Source organism: Panulirus ornatus, chromosome 23 (assembly GCF_036320965.1).
Source record: "Panulirus ornatus isolate Po-2019 chromosome 23, ASM3632096v1, whole genome shotgun sequence".
In the NCBI taxonomy this organism is placed as follows: domain Eukaryota; kingdom Metazoa; phylum Arthropoda; class Malacostraca; order Decapoda; family Palinuridae; genus Panulirus; species Panulirus ornatus.
Window position 1 is genome coordinate 600,491 of NC_092246.1, and position 26,535 is coordinate 627,025.

Consider the following 26,535-nt stretch of genomic DNA (forward strand, 5'->3'; position numbering starts at 1 on the left):
ACTTTTCACTGCTTCTAACAACTTGCCTCCCACACCATATATTCTTAATACCTTCCACAGAGCATCTCTATCAACTCTATCATATGCCTTCTCCAGATCCATAAATGCTACATACAAATCCATTTGCTTTTCTAAGTATTTCTCACATACATTCTTCAAAGCAAACACCTGATCCACACATCCTCTACCACTTCTGAAACCGCACTGCTCTTCCCCAATCTGATGCTCTGTACATGCCTTCACCCTCTCAATCAATACCCTCCCATATAATTTACCAGGAATACTCAACAAACTTATACCTCTGTAATTTGAGCACTCACTCTTATCCCCTTTGCCTTTGTACAATGGCACTACGCACGCATTCCGCCAATCCTCAGGCACCTCACCATGAGTCATACATACATTAAATAACCTTACCAACCAGTCAACAATACAGTCACCCCCTTTCTTAATAAATTCCACTGCAATACCATCCAAACCTGCTGCCTTGCCGGCTTTCATCTTCCGCAAAGCTTTTACTACCTCTTCTCTGTTTACCAAATCATTTTCCCTAACCCTCTCACTTTGCACACCACCTCGACCCAAACACCCTATATCTGCCACTCTGTCATCAGACACATTCAACAAACCTTCAAAATACTCATTCCATCTCCTTCTCACATCACCGCTACTTGTTATCACCTCCCCATTTACGCCCTTCACTGAAGTTCCCATTTGCTCCCTTGTCTTACGCACCCTATTTACCTCCTTCCAGAACATCTTTTTATTCTCCCTAAAATTTACTGATAGTCTCTCACCCCAACTCTCATTTGCCCTTTTTTTCACCTCTTGCACCTTTCTCTTTTTTTTTTTTTCAAACTATTCGCCATTTCCCGCATTAGCGAGGTAGCGTTAAGAACAGAGGACTGGGCCTTTTTTGGAATATCCTCACCTGGCCCCCTCTGTTCCTTCTTTTGGAAAAAAAAAAAAAAAAAAAAAAAAAAAAAAAAAAGCATCAGATTGGGGAAGAGCAGTGTGGTTTCAGAAGTGGTAGAGGATGTGTGGATCAGGTGTTTGCTTTGAAGAATGTATGTGAGAAATACTTAGAAAAGCAAATGGATTTGTATGTAGCATTTATGGATCTGGAGAAGGCATATGATAGAGTTGATAGAGATGCTCTGTGGAAGGTATTAAGAATATATGGTGTGGGAGGAAAGTTGTTAGAGGCAGTGAAAAGTTTTTATCGAGGATGTAAGGCATGTGTACGTGTAGGAAGAGAGGAAAGTGATTGGTTCTCAGTGAATGTAGGTTTGCGGCAGGGGTGTGTGATGTCTCCATGGTTGTTTAATTTGTTTATGGATGGGGTTGTTAGGGAGGTAAATGCAAGAGTTTTGGAAAGAGGGGCAAGTATGAAGTCTGTTGGGGATGAGAGAGCTTGGGAAGTGAGTCAGTTGTTGTTCGCTGATGATACAGCGCTGGTGGCTGATTCATGTGAGAAACTGCAGAAGCTGGTGACTGAGTTTGGTAAAGTGTGTGGAAGAAGAAAGGTAAGAGTAAATGTGAATAAGAGCAAGGTTATTAGGTACAGTAGGGTTGAGGGTCAAGTCAATTGGGAGGTGAGTTTGAATGGAGAAAAACTGGAGGAAGTGAAGTGTTTTAGATATCTGGGAGTGGATCTGGCAGCGGATGGAACCATGGAAGCGGAAGTGGATCATAGGGTGGGGGAGGGGGCGAAAATTCTGGGGGCCTTGAAGAATGTGTGGGAGTCGAGAACATTATCTCGGAAAGCAAAAATGGGTATGTTTGAAGGAATAGTGGTTCCAACAATGTTGTATGGTTGCGAGGCGTGGGCTATGGATAGAGTTGTGCGCAGGAGGATGGATGTGCTGGAAATGAGATGTTTGAGGACAATGTGTGGTGTGAGGTGGTTTGATCGAGTGAGTAACGTAAGGGTAAGAGAGATGTGTGGAAATAAAAAGAGCGTGGTTGAGAGAGCAGAAGAGGGTGTTTTGAAGTGGTTTGGGCACATGGAGAGAATGAGTGAGGAAAGATTGACCAAGAGGATATATGTGTCGGAGGTGGAGGGAACGAGGAGAAGAGGGAGACCAAATTGGAGGTGGAAAGATGGAGTGAAAAAGATTTTGTGTGATCGGGGCCTGAACATGCAGGAGGGTGAAAGGAGGGCAAGGAATAGAGTGAACTGGAGCGATGTGGTATACCGGGGTTGACGTGCTGTCAGTGGATTGAATCAAGGCATGTGAAGCGTCTGGGGTAAACCATGGAAAGCTGTGTAGGTGTGTATATTTGCGTGTGTGGACGTATGTATATACACGTGTATGGGGGGGGTTGGGCCATTTCTTTCGTCTGTTTCCTTGCGCTACCTCGCAAACGCGGGAGACAGCGACAAAGTATAATAAATAAATAAATAAATATATATATATATATATATATATATATATATATATATATATATATATATATATATATATATATATATTTTTTCTTACTATTCGCCATTTCCCGCGTTAGCAAGGTAGCCTTAAGAACAGAGGACTGAGCCTTTGAGGGAATATCCTCACTTGACCCCCTTCTCTGTTCCTTCTTTCGGAAAATTAAAAACGAGAGGGGAGGATTTCCAGCCCCCCCGCTCCCTTCCCTTTTAGTCGCCTTCTATGACACGCAGGGAATACGTGGGGAGTATTCTTTCTCCCCTATCCCCAGGGATAATATATATATATATATATATATAAAAATATATTTTTTTTTTTTTTTTGCTTTGTCACTGTCTCCCACGTTTGCGAGGTAGCACAAGGAAACAGACGAAAGAAATGGCCCAACCCACCCCCATACAACATGTATATACATACGTCCACACACGCAAATATACACACCTACACAGCTTTCCATGGTTTACCCCAGACGCTTCACATGCCTTGATTCAATCCACTGACAACCATGGAAAGTGTGTAGGTATGTATATTTGCGTGTGTGGACATATGTATATACATGTGTATGGGGGTGGGTTGGGCCATTTCTTTCGTCTGTTTCCTTGCGCTACCTCGCAAACGCGGGAGACAGCGACAAAGCAAAAAAAAAAAAAAATATATATATATATATATATATATATATATATATATATATATATATATATATATATATATATACATGTATGTATATACATGTGTATGGGGGTGGGTTTGTCCATTTCTTTCGTCTGTTTCCTTGCACTACCTTGCAAACGCGGGAGACAGCGACAAAGCAAAATAAATAAATAAATAAATAAATAGCTGTCATATGTAATGCACCTTCATCCATTCCCAGTGCCACCCTGCCTCCAAAGGAAACAACATCACCAACCCGTACTTGAGCAAGGTAGCGCCAGGAAACAGACAAAGAAAGGTTACATCTGCTCACAGTCATTCTCAAGCTGTCATGTGTAATGCATTCATACCTACCTCAAAATATTTTCCAATCATCTATATCACTTGCAGTCAATAAATGCAGCATTAAATTTTATCATGTATCATTTGACCTGTCACATTGCCAGTCTAATTTCTTCTAGTCTCCCTTGCTATCATTAATTTGGCAATTCTACAATAACAGAAACTTTTACTCCCATAAAACTTCTTGTTTAACTTCTTCCCCAGTTCCTTAACCACTATTTCAGCCATTTTTTATAATATATTTTACCTCTTTCAAACTATTCGCCATTTCCCGCATTAGCGAGGTAGCGTTAAGAACAGAGGACTGGGCCTTTGAGGGAATACCCTCACCTGGCCCAATTCTCTGTTCCTTCTTTTGGAAAAAAAAAAAAGAAAAAAAAAAAAAAAAAAAATTAGTACCCTTTATGTCAACATCCTTAACCCTCAGCTTTTGACTTACCGTGATTTATACTTCTATTCTGTATTACCTTTGCATCATGTCAAAGGTAACATCATTTCACATAGTGGACTCATCAACAAATACAGCTTTTGACAATATACAGGATCCTACATATGTACTGGTACTAATTCATAAGCATCAACAATTATTCAAAGAAAATAGACTACAATCAACTTATATTTTTCCCAAGAACTACTGAGAGCCATGTCTTTGTTCATCTACACTCATATAAGAAAAAAGAAAACAATAGATAGTACTCACGTTTTTATTTTATTAACTTATTTACTTAATCTTATAAATCATTTATACAGTTTTGATTTGCGTGGGTGTGGGAAGCAAGGGGTAGGCATGTGTGTAATGGGAGACAAGTGAATGTTAGTGTCGGTGGTCACGGGAGAGGGAGGTAGTTCGCAAACCCTCACTCTTAGTGAAGTCTATTTGAGCATAACTGAGGGGTTCGTCTTCCTCCCCTTCCACAGGTTCCTCGGTACATGCCCCTTGAATAACAGGCCCACTTACAGCTCGACGTCCAGTTCGAGGTGAGGGTCTTACACCCTCACACTTAGCTGGAGCTAGGTCTAATGAGACATAATTTAGCCCACTATCTCCACAACCACTACCAACAGATGATGGCTGCTGAATGGATGCTGAGGCTGAAACAGTGGAATGAACTGCTGCATCAGCTAATGTATCCTGAATACGCCCAGTCATACTTGGCCCACTTTCACGCCGCCCTACACCCACATTAACTACAGTACAGGTGGAAGATGCAGAGGAAAGTCCACCCTCACTTAAAGATGACACAGAAGATACAGAACCGCCTAAAGTAGGTGAAGTAGGTGGTGAATATGACACAGGGGAGGAGCATGCTGATGCTGCCCGCCCACTGTTACCCTGACATCCAGACCCATTTCTTGGTTCTGACAGCTGCTTCTTGACACGCACCTCACTGCCTACAGCACTACCCTCTGGGGCTCCTGGACCACTATGACTTCGACAACGTTCACTTGTGCTGTTACTTCCTGAGCTACTCAAACTCAGTCGTTCAAGGGTGGCAGTAAGTGTGGGGTCTGGGCGACCACCTAGTAGAGCTGGGGGAATGTCTGGTCGACGAGCTACTGTTCTGGGAGATGCTGGCTTTGGGGGTGGTTGCCCAGGAGTCATAAGCAAATAACCAGTCTCCCCTCCACCATTTTCTGTCTCCACACCACAACTACTGCTACTTAACCTTTTGTTATCTTTCTGACTCTGCTCCCTAGAAATTCCATGTCCTATATTGGAGCTACCTTTCTCATAGGTATCATTAATACCAGGACTACTAGTCTTGCTAATGGGAGGCACAGAACTAGAAGTAGGAGGAAGCTGAGGTGTTAAGGATGTAGTTACATTAACCGGTTCAGAACGTCCCCCTGGACACATATTGACATACTCATGAGGTTGTTGTGTGTCACTTTCTGAAACTTTACTTGATGCCACTGGGGATACATTCATATAATCTGATGATACTGATATATTGGACAATTTTCGTTGTCTATTTTCCACAGTCAAATTCTTCTCATATGTGCCAGGTGCTAAATTGACATATGCCCCATGTTCATTGCCACCACTAGTTTCTTGCTGTTGACAGGTACTACTTTGACTAACAGATTCTACACTAACACTTTCCTGATTTTGCTCCTCCCCTGTGTCTGCCTGAGATGTCTCAAATATCCCTGAAGTTCTCTTGCTACCACCACTGCTATTTGAGGTTTGTTTACTCAACTGTTCATCACTACTAGGAACTATCTTTGATGATGAAATGATACTACAACTATCACCTGATATGGCACTTTCCTCAGCCTCTCTGCTGCATTCTTCAATGCAACTTGTGCCAATGCCTGAGCTTACACTGGAGGTCATTCCCCCAGAACTCTCCTTCACAACACAATCTTTACGACCATCTTTATCATCTCTGTTTTTACTACGAGTCAGACTTGAAAATGGACTAGGAGTTCCTCGACTGGATTTTGGTAGTGGACTACCAGTAGGAGAGAGAGGAGTCTTAGGGGGAGTGCCTGAGTTTTTCCGACCCAGAAATGTGGAGAGGGAAGATAGGGGGCTTGTGCCTTTTTTGCTTACTTCTTGCACTCCTTCCCCATCACCATTCTTCCCTATAACATTTATTGGATCAGATTTCTTTCTTTTGGTGCTCTCCTTAAATGTTTTTCGTTTACTACTTTTCTTTTCCTTCTTCTTAAGCTTTTCTCCATCAAGGGAATGGGAGGAAGAATCAATATTACTACGAAGGTCTACAGGCATATACTCGTCCAACTGAGAAGGTGCGTCTTGGGAAGACAATGGATTTAAAGTGGACGAAATCTTTCTGACTCTAGCACCAATGGAAGATGAGCTGTTTGAAGTTGTGGAGGATGAAGAGACTGGGGTGAGAGGATGTGGTACCCAACCCTTCCCCTGAGTCATATCCACATAACCTTCATGTGACCCTGAAGTACATGAAGACCCTAGTCGATCACTGACTCTAGGCATATCTACATAGGCATCTGCAAAGGCAGCCTGTCTACTAAGAGAATCTCTACTACTCATATCCAAGTACTCTGAAGTACTTAACGATTGTGATGTAGTGATGGCAGGTTTCATGACAAGGTATCCATCGTATGATTCTGAAGTTTTGCGACGAGGGCTTGGGTTAATTTCAAGTTCAAAGTAACTCCCCCTTTCTGATAACTCAATACCCTTATTAGATAACTCACTCTCTGATTTTTTCTTATCCCGTTTGATGGAATCAAAAACAGATTTACCATTCCCTGAGGACTTTGAATTTGAACGATGTCTTTGACCTGTTAATGTTCTTTTAATGCTCTCAAAGCTGCTACTCTTTTTCTCCTTATCTGCTGATATACTGTCACAACTCTTGTTTTTTGAGAAGTCAAATTCCATCATATCATTGTTACGTTCTTGACTCCGTGCTTGAAGGAAACCCCTGAAGAATGTTCCAGGAGTTCCAGACCATGAGTTGGATATAGGTGATGACCCCAGTATTGGAGCACTGCAAAAGAGGAAAGTTCACATTAATACACATAAATGTATGATATGATAGAGAATTATTTTTCTGTGATGTAATTTTTTTTTGCTTAAATTCCATATCACCATTTGGACCACATGGAAGAAGAATAAAAATATCAAATGGTCCATGACAATGTTGCCACAAAAGCTGAAAAGATTAAGACTGCATTGTGTACAATAATAATGTATATGCCTAGTTACTTTCCAGACTTCCACATTCACATTTTCAGGCATTCAGTAAGATAAAGTCATTAAAGCATTATTAAACATTCTGGCACTTTTCCTCTCCATGTCTCAAGCGACTCCATTCATAATCATGTCTTATGAGCATGAGTAAACATACACATATACAATTAACCCATTCAGAGTAAACATACACATATACAATTAACCCATTCAGAGTAAACATACACATATACAATTAACCCATTCATAATACTACACTTTGACCTCTTTAATGGAGCTTCAGCTGCTTTAAGGTTATGCTCCAATCAGGAGCAGGAAAATGTTGGACTCTTTTATAGTGAAAAGTTCCTTGATGAGGTACTCATTTTCATCACACAATGAGACAACCTCAGTAAAGGCAACTTATCACTCATGGTGTAACCACATGCAGATGACTTTTCACTTGAGGTGTAACCATACACACACACAGTCCCGTAACACCCAAATATGATTACCCAACCCCAAAAATCCATTCAATGGGGCTACTGCAGCTTCAAGGTTGCACTCAATTGAGGAAAAGATAATGACAAACCCATCTAGTGAGAGGAGTCCCTAACAATGACATTACTCCTATCTATCTGAAGACAATGATACAGTCTTGAAGAAGGTGACTTTTCACTCTTGGTGAAACCACAAGCTCACAGAATTCAACACCACCCATCTAAACAACCTTTCTTTGTATGTTTCCTGGAGCTACCTTGCTGATGCAGGGGGTAGTAATTCTGTTTCCTATGGGGTGGGTGGGCTGGGAATGGATATTGGTGAACAAATGTAAATTTGCACATGGGTATATGTCTCTCTCTCTCTAGTTGGTAAAGAAATCATTTTATAGAATTGAGCCTAAACCTCCCATTGACACCAAGAATCAATTAGTTCTCCCTTTTAATAACAATTTTACTTTACTTCCCATGTTGCTTAAATACCTTAATGTAAATGTTGCCCTCAGCAACAATAATACTATAATGAATATCTTAATCAGGAACTCACCAGAAAATTCTCCTGGGTGCATCCATAAAGTGCCATGTAAAAATTGTGATAAGTTTTACGTTGGGCAGACTGGTAAGGATCTTTCTGTTAGACTTAGGCTACATAAATATAATATAAGAACAGGACAAAAATCAAGTGCATTGCTTAATCAAGTTAAAGACTATGATCACTGTACTGACTGGAGTAATGCCACCTCAGTTATTGACTCTAACTCAGTACCACGAGAAATATCATTGAATCTTCTATTATCATATACACAAAGAATTATAATCTCAATGTTAGTGAAGGTCTATAAACATTAGATAACTTTATTGTTGATAAAATTTGTAAGCAATTCACCTTCTTGTCCACATGATAAGTTTACGATACGCTCGTTGCCTGTCTTGGACGTTGCCTGTCTTGGACAATCACGTGTTTACCAAATGGCGTCCTAGCTAGGTATCTTCGTGGTATATCAACTGACAGTTATATTTCTCTCTTGTGTTTCCCCTGATGATGTGATTATTACATGAAAGTGCACTTGGGAACTTACCGTGTTTCATTTTCCCCATGGACTCATAGGTTTGGATGGTATTGCAGTGGAATTTATTAAAAAAGGGGGTGACTGTATTGTTGACTGGTTGGTAAGGTTATTTAATGTATGTATGACTCATGGTGAGGTGCCTGAGGATTGACAGAATGCGTGCATAGTGCCATTGTACAAAGGCAAAGGGGATAAGAGTGAGTGCTCAAATTACAGAGGTATAAGTTTGTTGAGTATTCCTGGTAAATTATATGGGAGGGTATTAATTGAGAGGGTGAAGGCATGTACAGAGCATCAGATTGGGGAAGAGCAGTGTGGTTTCAGAAGTGGTAGAGGATGTGTGGATCAGGTGTTTGCTTTGAAGAATGTATGTGAAAAATACTTAAAAAAGCAAATAGATTTGTATGTAGCATTTATGCACCTGGAGAAGGCATATGACAGAGTTGATAGAGATGCTCTGTGGAAGGTATTAAGAATATATGGTGTGGGAGGCAAGTTGTTAGAAGCAGTGAAAAGTTTTTATCGAGGATGTAAGGCATGTGTACGTGTAGGAAGAGAGGAAAGTGATTGGTTCTCAGTGAATGTAGGTTTGCGGCAGGGGTGTGTGATGTCTCCATGGTTGTTTGATTTGTTTATGGATGGGGTTGTTAGGGAGGTGAATGCAAGAGTTTTGGAAAGAGGGGCAAGTATGAAGTCTGTTGTGGATGAGAGAGCTTGGGAAGTGAGTTTGTTTGCTGATGATACAGCGCGTGGCTGATTCATGTGAGAAACTGCAGAAGCTGGTGACTGAGTTTGGTAAAGTGTGTGAAAGAAGAAAGCTAAGAGTAAATGTGAGTAAGAGCAAGGTTATTAGGTACAGTAGGGTTGAGGGTCAAGTCAATTGGGAGGTAAGTTTGAATGGAGATAAACTGGAGGAATTAAAGTGTTTTAGATATCTGGGAGTGGATCTGGCAGCGGATGGAACCATGGAAGCGGAAGTGAATCATAGGGTGGGGGAGGGGGCGAAAATTCTGGGAGCCTTGAAGAATGTGTGGAAGTCGAGAACATTATCTTGGAAAGCAAAAATGGGTATGTTTGAAGGAATAGTGGTTCCAACAATGTTGTATGGTTGCAAGGCGTGGGCTATGGATAGAGTTGTGCGCAGGAGGATGGATGTGCTGGAAATGAGATGTTTGAGGACAATGTGTGGTGTGAGGTGGTTTGATCGGGTAAGAAATGTAAAGGGTAAGAGAGATGTGTGGAAATAAAAACAGCGTGGTTGAGAGAGCAGAAGAGGGTGTTTTGAAATGGTTTGGGCACATGGAGAGAATGAGTGAGGAAAGATTGACCAAGAGGATATATGTGTCGGAGGTGGAGGGAACAAGGAGAAGTGGGAGACCAAATTGGAGGTGGAAAGATGGAGTGAAAAAGATTTTGCGTGATCGGGGCCTGAACATGCAGGAGGGTGAAAAGAGGGCAAGTAATAGAGTGAATTGGACTGATGTGGTATACCGGGGTTGACGTGCTGTCAGTGATTTGAATCAGGGCATGTGAAGTGTCTGGGGTAAACCATGGAAAGTTGTGTGGGGCCTGGATGTGGAAAGGGAGCTGTGGTTTCGGGCATTATTGCGTGGCAGCTAGAGACTGAGTGTGAACGAATGGGGCCTTTGTTGTCTTTTCCTAGTGCTACTTCACACACATGAGGGGGGAGGGGGATGGTATTCCATGTGTGGCGAGGTGGCGATGGGAATGAATAAAGGCAGACAGTGTGAATTGTGTGCACGGGTATATATGTATGTGTCTGTGTGTGTATATATATGTGTACATTGAGATGTATAGGTATGTATATTTGCGTGTGTAGACGTGTATGTATATACATTGTGTATGGGGGTGGGTTGCGCCATTTCTTTCGTCTGTTTCCTTGCGCTACCTCGCAAACGCGGGAGACAGCGACAAAGCAAAATAAATATAAATAATTTATATGTTTATTATACTTTGTCGCTGTCTCCCGTGTTAGCGAGGTAGTGCAAGAAAACAGACAAAAGAATGGCCCAACCCATCCACATACGCATGTATATACATACAAGTCCACACACACACACATACCTATATATCTCAATATATATATATATATATATATATATATATATATATATATATATATATATATATATATATATATATATGGGTATGTTTGAAGGAATAGTGGTTCCAACAATGTTGTATGGTTGCGAGGCGTGGGCTATGGATAGAGTTGTGCGCAGGAGGATGGATGTGTTGGAAATGAGATGTTTGAGGACAATGTGTGGTGTGAGGTGGTTTGATCGAGTGAGTAACGTAAGGGTAAGAGAGATGTGTGGAAATAAAAAGAGCATGGTTGAGACAGCAGAAGAGGGTGTTTTGAAGTGGTTTGGGCACATGGAGAGGATGAGTGAGGAAAGATTGACCAAGAGGATATATGTGTCGGAGGTGGAGGGAGCAAGGAGAAGAGGGAGACCAAATTGGAGGTGGAAAGATGGAGTGAAAAAGATTTTGTGTGATCGGGGCCTGAACATGCAGGAGGGTGAAAGGAGGGCAAGGAATAGAGTGAATTGGAGCGATGTGGTATACCGGGGTTGACGTGCTGTCAGTAGATTGAATCAAGGCATGTGAAGCATCTGGGGTAAACCATGGAAAGCTGTGTAGGTATGTATATTTGCGTGTGTGGACGTATGTATATACATGTGTATGGGGGGGGTTGGGCCATTTCTTTCGTCTGTTTCCTTGCACTACCTCGCAAACGCGGAAGACAGCGACAAAGTATAAAAAAAAAAAAAAAAAAAAAAATATATATATATATATATATATATATATATATACAGACATATACATACATGCACATGTACATAATTCACACTTGCTGCCTTTATTCATTCCTGTTGCCACCCCGCCACACACGAAATGAAAACCCCCTTCCTCCGCATGTGGGCGAGGTAGCACTAGGAAAAGACAACAAAGGCCACATTCGTTCACACTCAGTCTCTATCTGTCATGTATGATGTAATGAAACCACAGCTCCCTTTCCACATCCAGGCCCCACAAAACTTTCCATGGTTTACACTAGACACTTTACATGCCCTGGTTTAATCCATTGATAGCACATCGACTCCGGTATACCACATCATTCCAATTCATTCTATTCCTTGCATGCCTTCCATCCTCCTGCATGTTCAGGCCCCGACCACTCAAAATCTTTTTCACTCCATCTTTCCACCTCCAATTTGGTCTCCCACTTCTCCTCGTTCCCTCCACCTCCGACACATATATCCTCTTGGTCAATCTTTCCTCACTCATTCTCTTCTTGTGACCTAACCATTTCAATACACCCTCTTCTGCTCTCTCATACACACACTTTTTACTACCACACATCTCTCTCACCCTTTCATTACTAACTTGATCAAACCACCTCACACCACATACTGTCCTCAAACATCTCATTTCCAACACATCCACCCTCCTCCGCACAACTCTACCTATAGCTCACGCCTTGCAACCATATAACATTGTCGGAACCACTCTTCCTTCAAACATACCCATTTTTGCTTTCCGAGATAACATTCTCGCCTTCCACACATTTTTCAACGCTCCCAGAACTTTCGCCCCCTCCCCCACCATATAACTCACTTCCGCTTCCATGGTTCCATCCGATGCCAAATACACTCCCACATATCTAAAACACTTCACTTCCTCCAGTTTTTTCTTCATTCAAACTTACCTCCCAATTGACTTGTCCCTCAACCCTACTGTACCTAATAACCTTGCTCTTATTCACATTTACTCTCACCTTTCTTCTTTCAAACACTTTACCAAACTCAGTCACCAGCTTCTGCAGTTTCTCACACGAATCAGCCACCAGCGCTGTATCATCAGTGAACAACAACTGACACTTCCCAAGCTCTCTCATCCACAACAGACTGCATAATTGCCCCTCTCTCCAAAATTCTTGCATTCACCTCCTTCACCTCCCTAACAACCCACTGCTTCTAACAACTTGCCTCCCACACCATATATTCTTAATACCTTCCACAGAGCATCTCTATTAACTCTATCATATGCCTTCTCCAGATCCATGAATGCTACATACAAATCCATTTGCTTTTCTAAGTATTCCTCACATACATTCTTCAAGGCAAACACCTGATCCACACATCCTCTACCACTTCTGAAACCACACTACTCTTCCCCAATCTGATGCTCTGTACATGCCTTCACCCTTTCAATCAATACCCTGCCATATAATTTCCCAGGAATACTCAACAAACTTATACCTCTGTAATTTGAGCACTCACTTTTATCCCCTTTGCCTTTGTACAATGGCACTATGCAAGCATTTTGCCAATCCTCAGGCACCTCACCATGAGTCATACATACATTAAATAACCTTACCAACCAGTCAACAATACACTCACCCCCTTTTTTAATAAATTCCACTGCAATAACATCCAAACCGCGTGCCATATTTTATCTTCTGCAAAGCTTTTACAACCTCTTCTCTGTTTACCAAATCATTCTCCCTAACCCTCTCACTTTGCATACCACTTCGACCAAAACACCCTATATCTGCCACTCTATCATCAAACACATTCAACAAACCTTCAAAATACTCACTCCATCTCCCTCTCACACCACCACTACTTGTTATACCTCCCCATTAGCCCACTTCACTGAAGTTCCTATTTGTTCCCTTGTCTTACGCACTTTATTTATCTCCCTCCAAAACATCTTTTTATTCTCCCTAAAATTTAATGATACTCTCTCACCCCAACTCTCATTTGCCCTCTTTTTCAACTCTTCCACCAGCAAAAATCATTCAAATGCCTCTCTCTTCTCTTTCACTAATAATCTTACTTCTTCATCCCACCACTCACTACCCTTTCTAATCTGCCCACCTCCCACGCTTCTCATGCCACAAACATCTTTTGCGCAAGCCATCACTGCTTCCCTAAATACACCCCATTCCTCCCCCATTCCCCTTACATCCTTTGTTCTCACCTTTTTCCTTTCTGTACTCAGTTTCTCCTGGTACTTCCTCACACAAGTCTCCTTCCCAAGCTCACTTACTCTCACCACCCTCTTCACCCCAACATTCTCCCTTCTTTTCTGAAAACCTCTACAAATCTTCACCTTTGCCTCCACAAGATAATGATCAGACATCCCTCCAGATGCACCTCTCAGCACATTAACATCCAAAAGTCTCTTTCTTCCACGCGCCTATCAATTAACATGTAATCCAATAACGCTCTCTGGCCATCTCTCCTACTTACATACGTATACTTATGTATATCTCTCTTTTTAAACCAGGTATTCCCAATCCCCAGTCCTTTTTCAGCACATAAATCTACAAGCTCTTCACCATTTCCATTTACATCACTGAACATCCCATGTACACCAATTATTCCCTCAACTGCAACATTACTCACCTTTGCATTCAAATCACCCATCACTATAACCCAGTCTCGTGCATCAAAACTACTAACACACTCACTCAGCTGCTCCCAAAACACTTGCCTCTCATGATCTTTCTTCTCATGCTCAGGTGCATATGCACCAATAATCACCCATCTCTCTCCATTCACTTTCAGTTTAACCCATATCAATGTATAGAGTTTACTTTCTTACACTCTTATCACATACTCCCACCACTCCTGTTTCAGGAGAGTGCTACTCCTTCCCTCGCTCTTGTCCTCTCACTAACCCCTGACTTTACGCTCAAGACATTCCCAAACCACTCTTCCCCTTTACCCTTGAGCTTTGTTTCACTCAGAGCCAAAACATCCATGTTCCTTTCCTCAAACATACTACCTATCTCTCCTTTTTCTCATCTTGTTATATCCACACACATTTAGACACCCCAATCTGAGCCTTCGAGGAGGATGAGCACTCCCCGTGTGACTCCTTCTGTTTCCCCTTTTAGGCAGTTAAAATACAAGGAGGGGAGGGTTTCCAGCCTACTGCTCCCGTCACCTTTAGTCACCTTCTACGACACGTGAGGAATGCATGGGAAGTATTCTTTCTCCCTATCCCCAGGGGGATATATATATATATATATATATATATATATATATATATATATATATATATATATATATATATATATATATATATATATATTTTTTTTTTTTTTTTTTTTATACTTTGTCGCTGTCTCCCGCGTATTGCGAGGTAGCGCAAGGAAACAGACGAAAGAAATGGCCCAACCCCCCCCATACACATGTACATACACACGTCCACACACACAAATATACATACCTACACAGCTTTCCATGGTTTACCCCGGACGCTTCACATGCCTTGATTCAATCCACTGACAGCACGTCAACCCCTGTATACCACATCGCTCCAATTCACTCTATTCCTTGCCCTCCTTTCACCCTCCTGCATGTTCAGGCCCCGATCACACAAAATCTTTTTCACTCCATCTTTCCACCTCCAATTTGGTCTCCCTCTTCTCCTCGTTCCCTCCACCTCCGACACATATATCCTCTTGGTCAATCTTTCCTCACTCATTCTCTCCATGTGCCCAAACCATTTTAAAACACTCTCTTCTGCTCTCTCAACCACGCTCTTTTTATTTCCACACCTCTCTCTTACCCTTACGTTACTTACTCGATCAAACCACCTCACACCACACATTGTCCTCAAACATCTCATTTCCAGCACATCCATCCTCCTGCGCACAACTCTATCCATAGCCCACGCCTCGCAACCATACAACATTGTTGGAACTACTATTCCTTCAAACATACCCATTTTTGCTTTCCGGGATAATGTTCTCGACTTCCACACATTTTTCAAGGCTCCCAAAATTTTCGCCCCCTCCCCCACCCTATGATCCACTTCCGCTTCCATGTTTCCATCCGCTGCCAGATCCACTCCCAGATATCTAAAACACTTCACTTCCTCCTTTACCTCCTTCCAGAACACCTTTTTATTCTCCCTAAAATTTAATGATACTCTCCCACCCCAACTCTCATTTGCCCTTTTTTTCACCTCTTGCACCTTTCTCTTGACCTCCTGTCTCTTTCTTTTATATATCTCCCACTCAATTGCATTTTTTCCCTGCAAAAATCGTCCAAATGCCTCTCTCTTCTCTTTCACTAATACTCTTACTTCTTCATCCCACCACTCATTACCCTTTCTAATCAACCCACTTCCCACTCTTCTCATGCCACAAGCATCTTTTGCGCAATCCATCACTGATTCCCTAAATACATCCCATTCCTCCCCCACTCCCCTTACTTCCATTGTTCTCACCTTTTTCCATTCTGTACTCAGTCTCTCCTGGTACTTCCTCACACAGGTCTCCTTCCCAAGCTCACTTACTCTCACCACCCTCTTCACCCCAACATTCACTCTTCTTTTCTGAAAACCCATACAAATCTTCACCTTAGCCTCCACAAGATAATGATCAGACATCCCTCCAGTTGCACCTCTCAGCACATTAACATCCAAAAGTCTCTCTTTCGCACGCCTGTCAATTAACACGTAATCCAATAACGCTCTCTGGCCATCTCTCCTACTTACATAAGTATACTTATGTATATCTCGCTTTTTAAACCAGGTATTCCCAAGCATCAGTCCTTTTTCAGCACATAAATCTACAAGCTCTTCACCATTTCCATTTACAACACTGAACACCCCATGTATACCAATTATTCCCTCAACTGCCACATTACTCACCTTTGCATTCAAATCACCCATCACTATAACCCGGTCTCGTGCATCAAAACCACTAACACACTCATTCAGCTGCTCCCAAAACACTTGCCTCTCATGATCTTTCTTCTCATGCCCAGGTGCATATGCACCAATAATCACCCACCTCTCTCCATCAACTTTCAGTTTTACCCATATTAATCGAGAATTCACTTTCTTACATTCTATCACATACTCCCACAACTCCTGTTTCAGGAGTATTGCTACTCCTTCCCTTGCTCTTGTCCTCTCACTAACCCCTGACTTTACTCCCCAGACATTCCCAAACCACTCTTCCCCTTTACCCTTGAGCTTCGTTTCACTCAGAGCCAAAACATCCAGGTTCCTTTCCTCAAACATACTACCTATCTCTCCTTTTTTCACATCTTGGTTACATCCACACACATTTAGGCACCCCAATCTGAGCCTTCGAGGAGGATGAGGACTCCCCGCGTGACTCCTTCTTCTGTTTCCCATTTTAGAAAGTTAATACAAGGAGGGGAGGATTTCTGGCCCCCCGCTCCCGTCCCCTCTGGTCACTTTCTACGACACGCGATATATATATATATATTTTTTTTTTTTTTTATACTTTGTCGCTGTCTCCCGCGTTTGCGAGGTAGCGCAAGGAAACAGACGAAAGAAATGGCCCAACCCACCCCCATACACATGTACATACACACGTCCACACACGGAAATATACATACCTACACAGCTTTCCATGGTTTACCCCGGACGCTTCACATGCCTTGATTCAATCCACTGACAGCACGTCAACCCCTGTATACCACATCGCTCCAATTCACTCTATTCCTTGCCCTCCTTTCACCCTCCTGCATGTTCAGGCCCCGATCACACAAAATCCTTTTCACTCCATCTTTCCACCTCCAATTTGGTCTCCCTCTTCTCCTCGTTCCCTCCACCTCCGACACATATATCCTCTTGGTCAATCTTTCCTCACTCATTCTCTCCATGTGCCCAAACCATTTCAAAACACCCTCTTCTGCTCTCTCAACCACGCTCTTTTTATTTCCACACATCTCTCTTACCCTTACGTTACTTACTCGATCAAACCACCTCACACCACACATTGTCCTCAAACATCTCATTTCCAGCACATCCATCCTCCTGCGCACAACTCTATCCATAGCCCACGCCTCGCAACCATACAACATTGTTGGAACTACTATTCCTTCAAACATACCCATTTTTGCTTTCCGGGATAATGTTCTCGACTTCCACACATTTTTCAAGGCTCCCAAAATTTTCGCCCCCTCCCCCACCCTATGATCCACTTCCGCTTCCATGGTTCCATCCGCTGACAGATCCACTCCCAGATATCTAAAACACTTCACTTCCTCCAGTTTTTCACCATTCAAACTCACCTCCCAATTGACTTGACCCTCAACCCTACTGTACCTAATAACCTTGCTCTTATTCACATTTACTCTTAACTTTCTTCTTCCACACACTTTACCAAACTCCGTCACCAGCTTCTGCAGTTTCTCACATGAATCCGCCACCAGCGCTGTATCATCAGCGAACAACAACTGACTCACTTCCCAAGCTCTCTCATCCCCAACAGACTTCATACTTGCCCCTCTTTCCAAGACTCTTGCATTTACCTCCCTAACAACCCCATCCATAAACAAATTAAACAACCATGGAGACATCACACACCCCTGCCGCAAACCTACATTCACTGAGAACCAATCACTTTCCTCTCTTCCTACACGTACACATGCCTTACATCCTCGATAAAAACTTTTCACTGCTTCTAACAACTTGCCTCCCACACCATATATTCTTAATACCTTCCACAGAGCATCTCTATCAACTCTATCATATGCCTTCTCCAGATCCATAAATGCTACATACAAATCCATTTGCTTTTCTAAGTATTTCTCACATACATTCTTCAAAGCAAACACCTGATCCACACATCCTCTACCACTTCTGAAACCACACTGCTCTTCCCCAATCTGATGCTCTGTACATGCCTTCACCCTCTCAATCAATACCCTCCCATATAATTTACCAGGAATACTCAACAAACTTATACCTCTGTAATTTGAGCACTCACTCTTATCCCCTTTGCCTTTGTACAATGGCACTATGCACGCATTCCGCCAATCCTCAGGCACCTCACCATGAGTCATACATACATTAAATAACCTTACCAACCAGTCAACAATACAGTCACCCCCTTTTTTAATAAATTCCACTGCAATACCATCCAAACCTGCTGGGCCTCTGAGGGAATATACTCACCTGGTCCCCTTCTCTGTTCCCTCTTTTGGAAAAAGAATTTTGTGCGTGATCAAGTATATTCCTATGAGTCCACAGGGAAAATAAAACATAATGTTTCAAAGTGCACTTTCGAGTAATAATCACATCATCAGGGGAGATACAAGAAAGAAATATAAGCCAGTTGATATACAATGAAGAGATGCAGCTAGGATGCATTTGGTAAACAAGTGATTGTCCAAGACAGACAATGAGAGTATCATAAACTTATTATGTGGACAAGAAGGGGAATTGTTTACAAATTTTTTCAGCAATAAAGTTATCCAATCTGTACAGACCTTCACTAATATTAAGGTTAGAATTCTTTGTGTATATAATAATAGAAGATTCAATAATATTTTTCGTGGTACTGGAGTTAGAGTTAATAACTGAGATGGCATTACTCAAGTCGATACAATGATCATAGGTTTTACGTGATTAAACAAGGCATTTGATCCTTGTCCTGATCTTATACTATATTCATGCTGCTTAAGTCTAACAGAAAGATCCTTACCAGTCCGCCCAACATAAAACTTATCAATTTCTACATGGCACTTTATAGATGCATCCAGGAGAATTTTCTGGAGAATTCCTGATTAAGATATTCTTTATAGTATTATTGTTGCTGAAGGCACATTTACATTAAAGGATTTAAGAAACATGGGAAATAAAGTAAAATTATTATTGAGTAAATAACTGTACTTGCTCGCCATCATCCATCCCTGATGCCACCCCTTCCAACAGAAAACAGCAAAAATGCATGAACAAGAAGAAAAAAGATAACACACATTCTTTCCTCTTCCCTTACAGCTGATCGCTGCCCTGTCCATCAGCAAGAAAGCGCCCAGCAAACAGATAAAGAAAGGCCATATCAAAATCACACTTATTCTCTAGGTGTTAAGTGTAATGTACGAAAACCACAGCTCCCTAACCACATCCAGACCCGACAGACCTTTCCATGGTTTACCCCAGACATTTCACATGCCTTGGTTCAGTCCATTGACAGCATGTTGACCCCAGTACACCACATTCCAATTCACTCTTTTCCGTGCATGACTCTCACCTTCCTGAATGTTCAAATCCTGATCGCTCAAAATCTTTTTCACTCCATCCTTCCAACTCCAACTTGGTCTACCCCTTCTGTCTGCTCCCTCCACTTCTGACCTATATATCCTCTTTGTCAACCTTTCAAACTCAAGTTTTCCATATATCTAAACCATTTTAACACACCCTCTTCTGCTCTCTCAATCACACTCTTTTTATTTCCACACATATCTCTTACCCTTTCATTACATACACGTTCAAACCATCTCACACAACATACTGTCCTTAATCATAACATTTCCAACACATCCACCCTCCTCTGCACAGACTTATCAACAGCCCATTCCTCACATCCATTAGTATCATTAAATATTGTCTAATTCATCAGCAAAATGACAGCATTTCCTGAACCCAGAAAAACAGTAACATGATGAATCAGAATGTCTAACTTGCTTCATAACTGAGTGTGGTATATTGATGGTAAGCTAATACTTTTCAGGAACTGCCCATACGTGAGAATTAAATTGGGAAAATTTCTAGCAAAAACGTAATCCCTTACAACATGGTCTTCAAAACTCATCCACTAGAACAATTTTATTTAGAGGAGTGTAACTCTGTCCTTCTGTGATACCCCATGTACTTGAATGCTATTTCATCATTTGGCACTAGAAAGTTTGTCTCCTCCACTATTCTCCTAATATGGGACTGTCTGTGGACAGTGTGGCCATCGGCAACTCAAGGGCAGGCCATTTTGATAAGTGCTTCTTTCCCTACACTATAAAGCTTTGGAAGTCTACCTTCTCATATCTTTCCCAATAACTATGACCTGGCATATTTTCCACTTCCTCCAAGATTCGTAATTATGTAATGCATAATGGAAGGCAGCTAAAACCAGGGAGGTATACTACCCGTGCTACCTGCCTGGGTATCAGGAGAGTTAGTGATAGTTACGTAGTGAGCCAGCCCTTCAGTGTTGTCAGGTTGCACTCCTCTGACCCAGATAGCTGTCTTTTCTTTCTGCTTCACTCGCACGTGGACTACTGGCATTCTGCCCAAAAACATACAATCTCTCCTTCTCATACATAAGACTTGACAACACTTAACTCAAAGTGCTCATTCTTTGTAATTCTAGATTTTCCTGGAGTGAATGCTATGTGCTAGCCCTACTTTTTGGCAAAAGTAGGAGCAATAGAAAGAAGTAGGTATAATCATTAGGTAGAAATAGCAGGTTGGATCATGTGGTGGGGACATTAAGTAGTAGCAGTCAGAAGGAAACTTAGTTAGGAGCCTATGTAACCACTGCACTAAACTTGCCCACTGCCTTTGGCCTATTAAGGGAGAGGTACTAAAGGATATGAAGCAGCACTGGAGTTCACTAGTTATGGAGGCTCTATAGCCATGGCCATTCCCCTTAAGGAAGATCCAGAAGGGAACAGGCATCAGGGATATAGAGAGATAAATATATAGAGGAAGTACCAGGAGAGACTGAGTACAGAATGGAAAAAGGTGAGAACAATGGAAGTAAGGGGAGTGGGGGAGGAATGGGATGTATTTAGGGAATCAGTGATGGATTGCGCAAAAGATGCTTGTGGCATGAGAAGAGTGGGAGGTGAGTTGATTAGAAAGGGTAGTGAGTGGTGGGATGAAGAAGTAAGATTATTAGTGAAAGAGAAGAAAGAGGCATTTGGACAATTTTTGCAGGGAAAAAATGCAATTGAGTGGGAGATGTATAAAAGAAAGAGACAGGAGGTCAAGAGAAAGGTGCAAGAGGTGAAAAAGAGGGCAAATGAGAGTTGGGGTGAGAGAGTATCATTAAATTTTAGAGAGAATAAAAAGATGTTCTGGAAGGAGGTAAATAAAGTGCGTAAGACAAGGGAGCAAATGGGAACTTCAGTGAAGGGCGCAAATGGGGAGGTGATAACAAGTAGTGGTGATGTAAGAAGGAGATGGAGTGAGTATTTTGAAGGTTTGTTGAATGTGTTTGATGATAGAGTGGCAGAGATAGGGTGTTTTGGTCGAGGTGGTGTGCAAAGTGAGAGGGTTAGGGAAAATGATTTGGTAAACAGAGAAGAGGTAGTAAAAGCTTTGCGGAAGATGAAAGCCGGCAAGGCAGCAGGTTTGGATGGTATTGCAGTGGAATTTATTAAAAAAGGGGGTGATTGTATTATTGACTGGTTGGTAAGGTTATTTAATGCATGTATGACTCATGGTGAGGTGCCTGAGGATTGGCAGAATGCGTGCATAGTGCCAGTGTACAAAGGCAAAGGGGATAAGAGTGAGTGCTCAAATTACAGAGGTATAATAAGTTTGTTGAGTATTCCTGGTAAATTATATGGGAGTGTATTGATTGAGAGGGTGAAGGCATGTACAGAGCATCAGATTGGGGAAGAGCAGTGTGGTTTCAGAAATGGTAGAGGATGTGTGGATCAGGTGTTTGCTTTGAAGAATGTATGTGAGAAATACTTAGAAAAGCAAATGGATTTGTATGTAGCATTTATGGATCTGGAGAAGGCATATGATCGAGTTGATAGAGATGCTCTGTGAAAGGTATTAAGAATATATGGTGTGGGAGGCAAGTTGTTAGAAGCAGTGAAAAGTTTTTATCGAGGATGTAAGGCATGTGTACGTGTAGGAAGAGAGGAAAGTGATTGGTTCTCAGTGAATGTAGTTGCGGCAGGGGTGTGTGATGTCTCCAAGGTTGTTTAATTTGTTTATGGATGGGGTTGTTAGGGAGGTGAATGCAAGAGTTTTGGAAAGAGGGGCAAGTATGAAGTCTGTTGGGGATGAGAGAGCTTGGGAAGTGTTGTTGTTCACTGATGATACAGCGCTGGTGGCTGATTCATGTGAGAAACTGCAGAAGCTGGTGACTGAGTTTGGTAAAGTGTGTGAAAGAAGAAAGTTAAGAGTAAATGTGAATAAGAGCAAGGAAATTAGGTACAGTAGGGTTGAGGGTCAAGTCAATTGGGAGGTAAGTTTGAATGGAGAAAAACTGGAGGAAGTAAAGTGTTTTAGATATCTGGGAGTGGGTCTGGCAGCAGACGGAACCATGGAAGCGGAAGTGGATCATAGGGTGGGGGAGGGGGCGAAAATTCTGGGAGCCTTGAAGAATGTGTGGAAGTCGAGAACATTATCTCGGAAAGCAAAAATGGGTATGTTTGAAGGAATAGTGGTTCCAACAATGTTGTATGGTTGCGAGGCGTGTGCTATGGATAGAGTTGTGCGCAGGAGGATGGATGTGCTGGAAATGAGATGTTTGAGGACAATGTGTGGTGTGAGGTGGTTTGATCGAATAAGTAACGTAAGGGTAAGAGAGATGTGTGGAAATAAAAAGAGCGTGGTTGAGAGAGCAGAAGAGGGTGTTTTGAAATGGTTTGGGCACATGGAGAGAATGAGTGAGGAAAGAATGACCAAGAGGATATATGTGTCGGAGGTGGAGGGAACGAGGAGAAGTGGGAGACCAAATTGGAGGTGGAAAGATGGAGTGAAAAAGATTTTGTGTGATCGGGGTCTGAACATGCAGGAGGGTGAAAGGAGGGCTAGGAATAGAGTGAATTGGATCGATATGGTATACCGGGGTTGACGTGCTGTTAGTGGATTGAATCAGGGCATGTGAAGCATCTCTGGGGTAAACCATGGAAAGCTGTGTAGGTATGTATATTTGCGTGTGTGGACGTATGTATATATATGTGTATGGGGGTGGGTTGGGCCATTTCTTTCGTCTGTTTCCTTGCGCTACCTCGCAAACGCGGGAGACCGGCAAAAAAAAAAAAAAAATATATATATATATAGATAATACTGCATACCTGCAAAATTATTATTATCATTATTATTATTTTGCTTTGTCGCTGTCTCCCGCGTTAGCGAGGAAGCGCAAGGAAACAGACGAAAGAATGGCCCAACCCACCCACATACACATGTATATACATACACATCCACACATGCAAATATACATACCTATATATCTCAATTTACACATATATATACACACACAGACATATACATATATATACATGTACATAATTCATACTGTCTGCCTTTATTTATTCCCATCGCCACCTCGCCACACATGGAATAACAACCTACCTCCCCCCTCATGTGTGCGAGGTAGCACTAGGAAAAGACAACAAAGGCCCCATTCGTTCACACTCAGTCTCTAGCTGCCATGTAATAATGCACCGAAACCACAGCTCCCTTTCTACATCCAGGCCCCACAGAACTGTCCATGGTTTACCCCAGATGCTTCACATGCAAAATACATATACTAATTAAAAAAGATAAAATGACACTCAAGCTGAAAACAGATCTATAGGCTACAATAGTTTTTAGTTCCAAGATTATGATACAGGTACATAAATTAGTGCCTTAAGACAGTGAATATACCACATGTAAACATTTTGTTAATACTTGAGTTAAATTTTGCTAAACAAGGGTTACAACTCAAAAGATTTCTTAATCAAGCTACTTTTCACATAAATAACTATTGTATCTATTCCCAATTACTTATGGTGGATCTGGAGCATAAATGAATATTTTCAAGGAATTAATCAAGCAGTTGCACAAGCTGACACCCAATTTTCTGGGAACAGACTTAATACTCTGGAAATATACAACTTTCTCATACAATACAAAGCAATCAAGTTATCAATATATCCAATACCAATGAACCCTATGGGATAATACTGCAACTTGAAGATTAATAGTTTTGAAAAAAAGATTTTCCTTGCTTATCTATGAACACTGACTCTCATATAACCAAAACCCAAATGATCTCTTAAAACTTAACCATCATGACATAAGCAATCTCGTGCTCAAGATGAATACACTCAGCTTGTACAAGAATTCTAGTAAAAGCCAATTATCCAACTTACCTTATTTGATGCACAAAATAGAGTTCCTTCAATTAAAATCACCCTAAGTATTCCAGAAATTAAAACAAAGATACATGTCTGAGGGACAGAGAACTACAGTGTAACACAGGAGGAATCATGCTATTAACATGTGGTCATATCCCTGAGCAGCCAAAAAGCATCTCCACTGCAGCAAGCAAACTTTACCTAATAAATACATCACAGAGAAACTTTTATCAGAGATATATAAGTAAAGGTATGACAACAAGCAAAACCACTCTTTTTCAATATATAATAATATCTAATGTACTGAACAGAATCCCATGTCCTTAAAAATTCTCAGCTCAACATCCCTGGACTTGGAGAGCAATGAACAACTTGGAGCATCCTACTATATCTACTATATCTGACCAAGGATAGAAATGACATCCAAACCCTTGTCTGCTTCTACAAAATACAACCCAAACAACAACAGTGATCTCATGTCTTGTAAGTTGCCAGTGTTTCTGTAGAGAATCAATCAGTATTATGCTGAGAGTGACCATACCTTGTTGATTTGCTTTTCACTTGTTTGCCTTTCTCCTTAATAGAAGGAGAAAACTCGGTGACAGAAGCAGATGTGGCTGCTATGGTGCCACCTGCCACTTGGCCAGCTCTCCCACCTGCAAGCCTGAGGCTGACACGTGACCCCACAGAGAAGGCTCGAACACGGGCAGGTTCAGCTGGGCTCACTTCCAATCTATTGTTGTTGTTGATGACCCACACAGGAGGGATGTAGAAGGCAGGAAGAAGGAGCAACAGGACCAACGTTACTGTACAGTTACTGTTTTAGCAACACAAGGCAGCGGCACCACAGAACATGGCAGAATACCTCCTAACACCCACATTCACTACTTCCTACAACACACACATCAATCATGGCCTCATTCTTTACAACCATCTGACAAAAACTGATAGGAATTTGAGGGAAGAGCAAAAAAATAAATACTAATATAAAAATAAATAGCTTCCCTGACTTGTGTGGTGTTTAAGGGTGGGGAAAGAAAAGCAAAGCTATGAATTTCTCATCCACATCAAGCAAAATATGTACAACAGCAGTTCAAACCCTACTAGATTATACTTATCATCTTGAAAGTTAGCAGCAGCAACATGAAGCAAACTGTTAAGACAAAATTTCTACTCATTGTGTTAACCAACACATCCATTTTCTTTTTTGCTCCTGTAGGACCTAGATTAGTAATATTGCAAGATTAAAATCTTTGAGGAGTATTCCTGACTCATATTATTGGTGAAAGCTTCTTTAAGATCATCTGACAGGTAAATGCCAACTTCTTTTTAAGAGCAACTGCTGCAAGTATACAGCAATCATTATACAATCAAACTTTCGAAGCTTTAATAAAATCCATACAAATCCTGAATAAATATTCTTCTACTTGTAACTGAAAAGGAATAATCCCTCATGGGAGAGAGCAGGTTGGATTCATGTCTATCAGGGATTAAAAGGGTGACCAAGGGATTTTTTAAAGATGTAGACATTCTGTTCTGCATTAGCCACTTTAAATTATGTAATGCAGCCTGTTCCCTGTGTAGTGTCAGGGTGCTGTGATGTACCAGTAAGTTCATCTGGGTATGAGAATCTCCACAATGTGGTCTGCAGGTGACAGGTCAAGTACAAAGGGACTGACAAGAGCTGGAGAAAGACTGCTTCATGGGAACTCCACACTGAGCTTATGAATTTTGAGGCGAAGCCTTCGTGAGTGACTCAGGCTTGGTAGCCAGCTATGAAGCTATCCAACCACTTTCTGTCAATGCTGTAAAGGGAGGTGTCAAGTATCTTTTGAGTGAGGTTATGTCAGGGTATGGCATCAAATGCTTTGCTGATAACTAGTGCCACTAAAAATGTGCAGGAGGGGGAGGGATGTGGTCAGGTGAAACCACTTCAGGTGTGAGCCATGAGGTTTTTGTGCAATCTGGTGGAATGATTAACCC

At 41.6% G+C, this 26,535-nt stretch overlaps 1 protein-coding gene across 14 annotated transcripts in view; it reads right to left on the bottom strand.

The window, feature by feature from the left end:
* Positions 1–4,112: 4,112 nt before the first annotated feature.
* The window catches only part of LOC139756701 (uncharacterized), a 378,118-nt gene continuing 355,695 nt past the window's right edge, over positions 4,113–26,535 (bottom strand). For 10 of the 14 annotated variants that reach the window (XM_071676371.1, XM_071676372.1, XM_071676374.1 and 7 more), the window contains 2 exons: positions 25,094–25,285; positions 4,113–6,907 (listed from right to left, as the gene is read on the bottom strand). In XM_071676371.1, the coding sequence (XP_071532472.1) occupies positions 4,237–6,907; positions 25,094–25,285 (2,863 nt within the window). In that variant the 3' untranslated portion in view covers positions 4,113–4,236. The remainder of the gene's footprint in view (positions 6,908–25,093; positions 25,286–26,535) is intronic. The other 4 variants (XM_071676382.1, XM_071676380.1, XM_071676379.1 and 1 more) reach the window with 1 other exon arrangement.